Source organism: Anopheles cruzii, chromosome 2, assembly GCF_943734635.1.
Source record: "Anopheles cruzii chromosome 2, idAnoCruzAS_RS32_06, whole genome shotgun sequence".
Classification (NCBI taxonomy): domain Eukaryota; kingdom Metazoa; phylum Arthropoda; class Insecta; order Diptera; family Culicidae; genus Anopheles; species Anopheles cruzii.
This window is the reverse complement of record NC_069144.1, coordinates 57,125,339-57,136,943: the sequence shown is the minus strand read 5'-3', so window position 1 is coordinate 57,136,943 and position 11,605 is coordinate 57,125,339. Positions and strand designations below refer to the sequence as shown.

The 11,605-nt window shown below is 51.2% G+C and overlaps 2 protein-coding genes across 3 annotated transcripts; both read right to left on the bottom strand.

The window, feature by feature from the left end:
- Positions 1-1,335: 1,335 nt before the first annotated feature.
- LOC128277872 (inositol monophosphatase 1-like) lies at positions 1,336-2,917 on the bottom strand. 2 transcript variants are annotated; one of them, XM_053016462.1, is made up of 4 exons: positions 2,875-2,917; positions 2,686-2,759; positions 2,124-2,623; positions 1,336-2,057 (listed from the first exon to the last, which is right to left on the bottom strand). In XM_053016462.1, exons 2-4 carry the CDS (start codon positions 2,746-2,748, stop codon positions 1,796-1,798), a joined length of 825 nt encoding a protein of 274 aa, XP_052872422.1. In that variant the 5' UTR covers positions 2,749-2,759; positions 2,875-2,917; the 3' UTR covers positions 1,336-1,795. The 2 variants fall into 2 exon arrangements, with proteins under 2 accessions (XP_052872422.1, XP_052872423.1); XM_053016463.1 differs by lacking the exon at positions 2,875-2,917 and adding an exon at positions 2,824-2,846.
- A 1,039-nt stretch (positions 2,918-3,956) lies between these two features.
- On the bottom strand, positions 3,957-10,178 carry LOC128269203 (acetyl-coenzyme A synthetase). The gene is made up of 7 exons (XM_053006599.1): positions 9,578-10,178; positions 6,605-6,800; positions 6,300-6,533; positions 5,766-6,229; positions 5,538-5,706; positions 5,278-5,467; positions 3,957-5,213 (listed from the first exon to the last, which is right to left on the bottom strand). Exons 1-7 carry the CDS (start codon positions 9,886-9,888, stop codon positions 4,771-4,773), a joined length of 2,007 nt encoding a protein of 668 aa, XP_052862559.1. The 5' UTR covers positions 9,889-10,178; the 3' UTR covers positions 3,957-4,770.
- Positions 10,179-11,605: the final 1,427 nt, after the last annotated feature.

Here is an 11,605-nt window from a genome sequence, read left to right as displayed (position 1 = left end):
AAAAGTTGCCAAAACGCTGTCCGCGCCGAGACCCGTCGAAACAATCCCAGTTGCAAGAGTGAAATTTTCTACTGGCCACCGGAAACCGTACACCGGAGTCGTGTTTGAGCTCGAAATGAAACAATCGCACACACAACCTACTGATAGCAGCAGCAGCAGCAGCAGCTCTGCGCGACATCTACAAGCAGCATATACACATCAAAGTTAAATACTACCTATCAACATATCACGATTATCGATGTGAAGTTCTCTACCACAACTACCATCCACATTCCTAGGCTTCGTCCGGCGTCCGGCCACAAAGGCCGTTATCTAACCGTGTGACTCTCTAAAGTCGTTCAAAAGAGGGCAATAGTAGCACCATCAGTAAACCACAACGTGGCGGTAAGCCACAACATTTGCTTTAAACCCCGCAGAAAAGACCCCAGTGGCCGGTGTGGCCATCGGGCGTAGGAACCAACCAATGGTCGTCTCCTTCCGTAGTCCGCGTAGCAGCGTTAGATGAATTATTACACATGAGTCCGGTAACCCGAAAAACCCGACATAACTAGAGCAATGGGTGCAGAACCGACCGGGCGATTACGGGCCATAGTTTAAACGTAGCACAATCATAGTACCGAAAAGCAAGGATAATGATAATAGGCAAATTGAGACTTTTTTAACACTTAAGTGAACAAACTGGTGCTGTAACTTTACGATGTTAATTTTAGAAGGTCCTAGCGCGCCGTGTACTTTTAATCCAGCGAAGCCAGATTCGCCGTCCGCGGCGGAGGAACCCTAGCAGAGGCAAGGTGAGTCTGCGGCGCGGCGAGATATTGTTGATAATTTTAATAAGTACGATGCGACGTCGTCGACGAGGTTCGCTTCCAATCATTGAGTATTCCCTAATTCTCTCAAACGACAATACTGGCCGAGTGCCTGCCGGGGGCGGCCATTTAGTTTACCGACAACGCTAAAACGCTTGCACACGCACACACACTGCTATATGCGGCGCACTGTCCTAGGTTGTAAGCGCTGGATGTTTTAAAAGAGACCGGATAGATTCATTTTTATACACACATATATTTTTTAAATGGTGCAACGAGATGCAGAGGGACACCCAACCGCCTAAAACGACACGATTATTGTGCGCTATTTATCTTTGTTGACCTTCTCTGCTGACCGCTAGGCGCGCATCCATCTGAGCTACCACTATCTATTACACCGAGGCACCGCAGGACTCGGAGCGAGAGATCGAGATTTTTAACGGTTTAGCTGTACACACTACTATACACTTATATATATATACATATTTTGTTACATGTTTGTTGCCTTTGATTAGAGCCGTAACGGAAGCGATCGATAAGCGATTCCGGTGGGAAATCAGTCCAAAAGCGACGGCGAGCAGACAGAGACTTTGCGCCATCTTCCGTTTTGTTCGGGTGAGCCAGTTCGTTTGCACCGCTTTTTTGCTGCTTCGTAAAGCGTTCGATTTGACGATTGTTTAAGCGACAGGAAGGAAGGAATCAAGGAACCGTGTATTTTGCCATTCTTGGGTTGTAATGTGAATCGATAATTCGGCCATTCAAACTGTAACTTGCCGGACCGACCGGAATGCTTCGTTCGAGTTCGAATAAAAGCAAATGTTTTTAGAAATAACCAATCGTCTAGCCCTGGGATTTAATTTATTGCACAAACTACTAAATACACAGAACATGGGGTTCGGTTGCTAAAAATATAACGATGCTTGGCATACCTTCGTCTCCTGAGGTAAGTACACAAGGGTAACTTTCGTTTGGGACCGCAGACACTAGCCTTAATCCCTCGGCTCGGGATAGTACTGCGTCAGTGCGGCGCCCACTTGATCGGCGAGCTCTTGCGTACTGGCGCACAGTACCCGACGGGACATTAAATCCAACGGACCGCCGGCCGGATCCAGACAGACGCCACCGGCCTCACGCACGAGCAAATCCCCAGCGGCAATGTCCCAGGCGTGGATGCCGAACTCGTAGTTGAAATCTGCCCCACCGAGTGCCACCATGGCCATATTGAGTGCAGCTGAACCGAGACTTCGCATTCTGCACGGGTACAGGAAGACCGGATTAGTGGTGAGCCTGGAAAAGTGTCATCCCGGAGACACTTACCCATGGATCTGGCGAATGAGTTTCCCAATGTTCTCGAGTACGACGGCCGTTTTCTCCTCATCGCGGCTGGTGCCAAACTCGGTGGTGGCAAGGGCGTACGCGAATCTCGTTTCCCCCGACACGTGGATCGGTTTGCCGTTCAGGAACGCACCCTTACCGCGCCGTGCCGTAAACTTTTGGCCGAGAATGGGATTGAAAATGATGGCGATTTCCGTTGTTCGCGCCACCAGCAGGGCGATCGAAATGCAGGAATGTGGAAAGCTGTGCACAAAGTTCATCGTCCCATCGACGGGATCGATAATCCAGGTAGGGGCGTCGGTCAGTTCGGCTTTCTTGCCTTCGCTCGTTTCTTCTTCACCGATAAACCTGTGGTCAGGGTATCTGGCGGAAATGCCGTCCATCAGCAGTCGTTCCACCTGCTGGTCGGTTTCGGTCAGCAAGTCGATGTTGCTGGACTTTTCCAACACCCGTTTTCGATCGGAATTCCGCGACGCAATCAACTGCAAAAGACGGTGCCATGATAGAGTGAATCGATAATTCCCACAGCCCATAGTACACTTACACTTCCGGCGCTCTCCACCAGTCCCAGCACATGTTCGTAGCACTCGTCCAAATTGAGACTCATGATGGAATGTACTTGAATTTGCGAACAAATTAGGCTAATTAGTGATTTTCTCTGGCAAAAATCGATCAGACTTACGCGCTTTAAAGACGAACTGCGAGCAGCTGGCGCGAGAACATAAATAAATACCTGTCAAACGGGAGCGTGGTGAGCAAGCTCAGCTTAGCCGACAGGGCTCACGGGCGCACTATGGGAAATTTGGGTAAGATAGATGGTCATATATGTATTTTAGGAATACGGAAATCCTAACTTTTTGTAGTTTTGTTTATGACCGCCTTTTCCTCATAGTGAGACGGTTCGCCGCAGCATTTCGGTTGCATCTTTCCGGTGCGTTGCGGTCACAGCGATGCCGATAAGGGTTTGAGAGAAAAGTGTGTCACGGTGCTCTTATCACCAGCGAGCTATACGAGACTGAACCCCATATGGTCAACCGCAAGCACAGCTGAATCTGCAACCAAGTATCGTATTGGGTACGATACATGAATAATTCGATAAAGCAAAACGTAATAGCTAAACTATTTGCACAATATGTATGTATATTTCAATAACACAGTAGTATTTTTATTCCATTCCGATTAGGTCAGTACAGGGTTTCGTTTGTTTTGCCTTAACTTTGGAATGAGCTCCAATATGTCCAATATGTCCAATTGTATATAGATTCGCGACAACGAATAACAGCAAATAGTGGCATCAACAGCGTTACACAGTAAAACCGCAAGGGAACGAACCGGCGAGCGGTTGGGACTTCCGGCTCACCGTGTTCCGTCGCAAAAGTATTCTTTCAAAAACCATCTACACACGTGGGGGGAAGAATACTTGCGCGTCGTGACCACCCTCAGGCACACTCTACAATGATATGTATCGGTTCAGCGTAGTAAGACGTTAGGTGCTTTTGCCGTTCACAATCCTGACGCTCCGACCGTAAAGGAAACCGTATTTTTCTGTTCCGTTCCGTGGGAAAACCCTTCCAACCAGCAGCACTACAGAGGGATTAACATTTCATAAAATCTAACCGTTGCGGTAGCACCGGACACTAATAACGATCGATCCTCCCAATTGATATGTGGTTGATATTGAGCTATACCATATATTTTTTGTTAGCAATTCTCTCTACAAACAGAGGTCTCTGGGTGAATGGGGAGTGTGTGTCATCAGGGTGCGAGTGTTTCGTGGGGCGATGATGGCAAGTGAAGTGTAGTCTACGTTGGATATATGCTTTGTGAGTGAGTTTATTTGTGATAAAACTTATAACGAGAGGAAAAGTAAACAAAACAGAAGCAAACTATCGCGCTCACTGCGTACGCGCTGTCCTACGCATGCTAAACGCATGCTATCACGGTGATAAAAGCGCACCAGCAACTACATAGCTTTGCATGATTCCGGCGTGACCATACGATGGATTCGTGTATGGTTTGTGAGTGGGGTATGTTTCGGGGCTTAGATGTGTGTGATCAGCGTTTATCCTATCCTTCGAATGCTCCGCATTCTCGTTGTCCGTTCACGATCGCCAAGTGATCGCATCCCATAACACCAACCAACGACAGCGCCCTTCCCGTCTCCGTCGTCCGTTTTTGCTAATGCGAAATCCGATGAAGCGTTTGAGATTGCCAACAGTACGACAGCGCAGACCGTCCGGTCCGTGGCTCCTGGCCTAGCAAACATTTAATACTAAAACAATTAGCCTTAAATTTGTTAGCGTGTGCAATAACATCTACTACTTAAAGGTATCCCTCAGCGTTACGCAGGTCTGTGGTAGGTTCAAGCCCACCCGGCGGATAATAAACTATGCCAATCTCGTTAACAGCAATTTGTGGCCTGTGGCCTTGTTCTTCCCGCGGTCCTGTACAGGAAAACAAACATTTGCTAACCGACGTAGCGCGCCATTTTTTGTTCCCCGATGTCCAGCATTCGATTTGTGTGGTTTTTTTGGTTTTTCTTTTTAGCACAGTGAACTTTAGCAGATTTAGCCAGATGAGGTTAGCGCCATGATGGAGGAAATTAAAGCGTACGGGCCGCACCCGCTCCCTAGTTCGTAGGCCGATTGGCGAACAGCTGCTCGATGATGGCTTCGTCGGCGAGCGTCGAAGTGTCTCCCACATCGCGATCGTTGATCGCAATCTTGCGCAGTACCCGCCTCATGATCTTTCCGGAGCGTGTCTTTGGCAGGCCTGGGGCATGCTGAATGACGTCGGGCTGCGCGAACGGTCCGATGCGTTCCCGTACCAGCACCTTCAGCTCGTTGACCAGCGTCTTGTCGAAGGCTTCGCTCTGGTTCGGCGTGATGAAACAGTACAGACACTCGCCCTTGACCGGGTGGGGCCGCGAAACGACGGCTGCCTCCGAGACACGCGGATGCTGCGTCAGGACCGATTCCACCTCCGAGGTCGACATCAGGTGCCCGGATACGTTCAGCATGTCGTCAACGCGCCCGGTCACCCAGTAGTAGCCATCCGCATCCCGACGGGCACCTAGCACCGAGCAGAGGACATTGGATTAAGGCGTTCACGCGTGCCGATCAACGCATCTACTAACCATCTCCCGTGCAGTAGTAACCGTTGAACTTGGAAAAGTATGTGGACTCGTAGCGAGGATGGTTGTTGAACAGTGTGCGCATCATTCCGGGCCACGGTTGCGAGAACACCAGATAGCCCTCGCCCTCACCCGTGATCTCTGTGCCACTCTCGTCCAGCAGCGTTGGCTTCACGCCAAAGAACGGAAACGACTGCAATTCAACAGTGACACCATGTGAACCCTTTCGATTGTGAACCTTCACAAAGACCGGAAATACTTACAGCGGATCCCGGTTTCATCGGAGTGGCTCCTGGGAGGGGCGTGATGACGTGGCCACCGGTTTCCGTTTGCCAGAAGGTATCCACGATCGAGCAGCGCTCCTTGCCGATCAACCGATAGTACCAGAGCCAGGCCTCGGGGTTGATTGGTTCACCGACGCTGCCAAGGACTCTGTAAAGCACGAACCATTAGCGGACCGGACAGCGGAACAAGAGCCAAACCGTGCGTACCTCAGTGTGGAGAGATCGTGCTTCAGGACGGGCTCGTCGCCGAACTTCATCAGCGAGCGAATGGCCGTCGGTGCGGTGTAGAACTGAGACACCTTGTACTTGTCGATGATCTCCCAGTAGCGGCCGTTGTCCGGAAAGAAGGGCGTGCCTTCGAACATGACGGACGTGGCCCCGTTCGCCAGCGGACCGTACAGGACGTACGTGTGGCCCGTAATCCACCCGATGTCGGCCGTGCACCAGTAAATGTCTTGCGGTTTGTAGTCGAACACGATCTTGAAGGTGGTGGCCGCGTACAGGAGGTAACCGGCGGTAGTGTGCAGCACGCCCTTCGGTTTGCCCGTCGAACCGCTCGTGTACAGCATGAACAGCGGATCTTCGGCCGCCATCCACTCCGGGTAGCAGGCCGGTTCCGCTTCCTCCATCTCCTGGTGCCACCAGAAATCGCGATCATCCGTCCAAGGGGTCTACGGAGGTACGACGGCGGTAAGGCACACTGCCAAAGGCTAACCAGGAGACCAGCAGCAGGATACTCACGTCGAACGCACCGTCCCAGTCCGCCTTGCCCGGTGTGACCCGGTTGATGTGCGATACCACGATGCAGGTCTCCACGTGGTGGCCCAGCTCTTCCGCCTTGTCCAGGGCGATATCACAGATCTCTTTTAAATGCAAAATTTTCTCACCCCGCCAGGCCCCGTCGGCGGTGATCAGCACCTTCGCCTGGCAGTCGTGCATGCGCTCCGCAAGCGAATCGGACGAAAAGCCGGCGAACTGTGGGTCGAAAGCAAACACACACGGTGTAAGCGCGTGCGCAGGCCAAGTCCGGAATACATTACACTTACGACGATCGAGTGGACGGCTCCGATTCTTGCGCACGCCAGCATTGCCACCGGCAGTTCCATCGTCATCGGCATGTATATCGACACCCGGTCGCCCTTCTTGACGCCGTGCGCCTTCAGGACGTTCGAAAAGCGGCATACCTCCTCCAGCAGCTTCCGGTACGTCAGGCGGCTGAAATCGTCCGGATGGTTGCCCTCCCTGTAATGGACAACGAGAAACGAAACAAAAAAAACCCAAGATGAACTCTTGACTCCTGGCCGCCTGATAGTAATCTGTGACGTGTTGTGGCTGATACCCGGCGAATCGGGGCACGTTTTTGCTACACGACGCCGCCGCATGCCGTCCTCGACAACCTAACCGACCGATGGCGACCTTGACGGAGCGACAGCTAAAGGTAATTGAAGTTCAGCCGCGCAACAGGAACACCGTTTGATGAGAGCGTGTTTGATGGCGTTGATGATGGTGCGGCCCCTTTTTTTGTTTCCACCAGCATTGCGCATATCGTTTGCGCGGCGAAGTGCGAAGAGCTTGCCGATGAGGCTCAAGCACGTTGTTTGACGTCAAAACAGTAAAACGGACGAAGCGCTTTAAAGCCTTTGAACAGTCGTTTTGATGTTACGAATGTTAACGACAATGAGTTAATGATGGTTGTTGTTTGAAACGAATTGGGCCTTTTGCTCAATTCCCTGACGGGCTGACTCATAACAATCAGGACCTAATCTAAAGATCGCTAATCCGCCCATCTGTTGAAATCCAACCCATCCGATCCGAGCCAAGCCAGGTCAAAGAAGTCGATTTGGTCAAGCACCGGCCACTAAATCACTGCCCACTGCCGGTGTCGAGTGATTTAACAATTAATAGATAATGGGACAGATAACGGACCCGTGCGACCGCGGGGCGGGTCGCAGAAAAGCGTGCACAAATTGTCCGTTATCACGTAACACACACCCGCGTGCATCACGCACGGATCCCCCCCCGAGGCCGAACGATCATCGGAGCCAAAATCACGCCACCGCAAAGGAGAGGGTGAATTTTTCATTCGAAAAGTTGTGTCCACAATTTAGCGCTTCGCTGTTGCATCGCTAACACGACGCCTCATTAACAACTCGTGCGTGTCCAAATTGATTCCGTGGTGGTCGTGGTGCTGTGAGTCAACATGATTACGGCGAGTAATTGTTCAGTCTGGCCAAGAAAAGGCACCTACCGGAAGGAGGAACCAACTCTACTCGAGAGCCCCGTGACCGCGCGCGGGCGTTATCGTCGCCCGGTCCGGCAAGTCACGTACAGAGTGCATCTGTCACGTGCAGCTTTTTCATTTGCAGCTTCTCAGAAACAATATCCTTCCTTTCAGCCCCGAGGCTGAGAAGAGGCTACTCTCTCACGGGCTCAAGTACTCAAGCTGAAGTGATGCAGCACGAAGTAGCGGCCGACCCGGGTGCTTCTATTTAAACTTAGTGGCATTTTTTTGCTGTCGTCTTCCGTCCACATGAGCTCATTTCCATAAGCCAACGTCAAACGGCGCCGTGGGCCAAGAGTGACGTAAATCCGGACCCACCGAACGCACCGAAGTTACTGGTCAGTTACGGAGAAAAAGTATAACCTGCGAAATAGGTAAACAAACCGATGACCGATGCGTGCGTAAAAAGTTAGCGACTGAGATGGGGCCTCCGGGACGCTCCTCACATCATGTGTGACACACACACACACACAGACTCCGCCATCGAATGCGCCGTGTACGTGCGTTCTAACACGGCAAGGCCACACGATTCGAACGGGGCCACCAACTGGACTCTGCATCCGAAGGTACAAGTTCACCTTGCGAACGCGATGCACGATTGCCTGCGATGCTGATTGATTAAAACGCGAATCGTGCGCCGGATTCAAGGACCCCTCCGGGTTGAACACCTGTAGACCTAGAATGGCGCCTCGTGAATGTAGAACTGAACGCCAGATGAAGTGGCAGCAGTAGACGGAAGTTCTCGTTGACCTTGTAACGTACGGTGCATAGATAGAGGGCGGCTCGTCCTTGGGCCGTTCTTGCAGGATTCCGTTCTCCATCGGTGTCGAATCCGAGCGGGCTGCGAAGTGCAATGAAACAATACTCGAGGGCCCGTGTTCGAGAACCACAATGGAACCGAGTACTTCCTGTGCGCGCCGAAATGGTCACGTAACCGTGCGGCCACACCGATGGGAAGTGAAAGCTACACGAGGGAACCGGAGCACGGGTAGGGTCCAGTACGTGCGGTTGAACTTTTGCACCACCCGATGCAGAGGCGATTCAAATCGCTTGCGGTCGGCCTAGAAACGGTGGGGCCACCACCACCACCAACACGGAATCGGCAGAAACGGCAGAAACCCGCCCGTTTGGGGCCAGTTTTCTTTCGGGGCTTTACGCCTTGCGACCTCCCGGTGCGGAGAGCGAATTAAATCGACCTGAATTAACACTCCGTTTCCTTCAATTATTCATTTGTGTCCCCAACGCGGTGCTTGCGCGCGCGGTGTAGACGTACTTTGTGGCGATTGGCCCAAGAAGTCTACTGCCCGACCGCCGCCGCACCTTAGTGGCCGTGCATCTAAACTTCAGCGACCCAACGGTTCTCTTGCGGAGTGCATACTGAAAACGAATTCCCACCCCAAAACGGCAGACAAAGTGCAGACGTAATTCTGGGTTCCGCGTGGGAAGAACCCAAAAATCAATGATCGAAATTGACGTAAGTCGTGCGTCCTTGCCGCGAACGGTGCAACAAAGGCATGATTTGGTTTTTCCGCTCCGGGCGCTGGGATGTCAGCGCTGCCTCTCTCACTCTGTCTCGGTCTTTCTTTTTCACGCTCTCGCGCTCTCTTTCCTTCCCGTTTTTTTTCACTCGGACGCTGGAAAACTCGAACTCCTCTACTCGATGAGAGCTACTTCCTGTTACATAATTCTATTGCGTCCTTCACGCGAACCGTCCTTCACTAGGCGCCTCCATGCTTACCAGTAGTACGCCACCGTGTCGCCGAGACCATTCTTGACGTTGCGGTCGAGCAAGTTGTAGCAAATGTTGGTCGACGCACCCTCCATCCACTTGACGAAGATGGGACCCTTGGAGATGTCGAAGTTGTACGAGAAGAAGTTCTTCGGATCGTACGGGGTCTCCCAGTGGAACTGCTTGGCGACGTTGGCCCAGAACTGGCCCGGGTTCTCTAGCGACTGCTGGTAGAACTCCTGGTACTGCGGCATGCTGTTGATGTACGCCTTCTCCGCCACCTCCGGGTGCGGATTGAAGATTTGCGGTTCCGAAGGCATTTTCGATTTGTTGAAGTACTTTCAAAAGGGGTTTTCTTTCTTCCGAAGCACCGCCACACGTACACTAGCGATGCAAAACGAATGCCCACGCGACTAATCCACTGTCTAAGCACGCCTGTGGTTCTCAAGAAGCCACTTGCCAAAGGTTGGTCATACAGAGCGCACCTGATGGAGGCGCCTTCAACAACGTTTCACTCCTCGCAGCAATCGATCGGCACTGACGGCGGGCGGATGGTTGCAAAAATCGGTACCGTCGCGAGCAAAAGGGATTGTTTACTCGCTCCCGCTCACTCTCTCACTCGCTCACTCGCTCACTCAGTAGATGCCGCGAAAAGTCAACAATATCGAAAACACACTCCACGCTTCGCTCCGCGTGTTGTATCTATAGTTTAGGCTGCTTTGAGCGCGCATATGATTCCTGTCACTACGGTCGCGTAAATACACTACCTCTTTGCTCACTCTTTTGCTAACTCTTTCTTTCTCTTACTTTCTCACTCGCTCTCACAATTCCCACGAGGCAGCGAATCCGTCCGTCTAATCCCGGTCCCTCGCGCCCTGATGCCAGGTGTGCTTCACACAATCTAAGGCTTCGGAGAAGAGTTCACACGGTACAGTCGGAACAATAGCCGGCGCTAATCCGTGTTCCGCTCGCAGTGGCAAGATTGAAATGACTGAGTGTTACTAGGAACCGCGCTGAGTTGTTATATGCGGTCGTTCGTTCTCTAACGCGCTCAGCTTGCTCTCTGGCAATGCGTGCAGAGCGGCACACAATCTACTGGGAGTACGTGCGTGTGGGTTACTACGTCACACAGTATAGGCAAAACGGTTCACTGAGAATCCTCTTTATCATTTTCGAATGTCCAAGCGTTAGGGCTCACTTACTCTGATCCCGTCCATCAACCGTTGGCTTTCGTTTCGTATTAACTTTTTAATTGGCAGTGTGTCTTTTCATTGGCAGAGGACTATACAGAACCAATTGCCTTTTAGGTGAAAAAGTATTTTGATTTTGTTGGAGAAAACATGGTTCAAAAAGCGGCACTCAAAGGATCAGCTAATTTAATTTTAGTGCAAGATTTTTTTGGCGCTAGTTTCACGGCTGTTCCAATTTCCAAACTAATATCCTATGAAATGGTGTGCAACGAAACCTACTTTAAAACACTGTTGACAGCGATCGATTCTGGGTTTCTGCTTCAAGTTACTCGTGTAGCAACGCAATAACGACCCGATAAGCGTGATTAAGTTCGACCTGAGCCATCGGCGTAAACAAAAACACCGTTACGCCAAACAGATTTCGTCAAAATTCGGTCAAGTTGCGACTGTACTAGTTCACTTTCATCACAGCCAAGTCACCGTTGCGGAATTGGTCACCGTCACCGACGTGTCGTCGAGCATATATTCTTACATTACCCTACGCCTCGGGTCGCGAACGATTGTTGTACGCGATAAGGGCGGGTGAAATTTTCCAAACGCAGCACATTGTCTGCAAATCACACACCTCGTTTCGATAAGCCTTAATGCTCCTCCTGGAGACCCCCTTTTCTAATGAGGTTACGTGCCGAAACGGACGATTTCGTCAGTTCTGGTGGCGAACTTTGAACAATTACCAATGACGGTAATTTTAAAACATTGAACCGTGGTGTGTCACTGTGGCCGGATGATTAATTGGGCCGCGAGACTTTTTATTTTACTTTTAAGGACGGACTTCGATATCACAAAA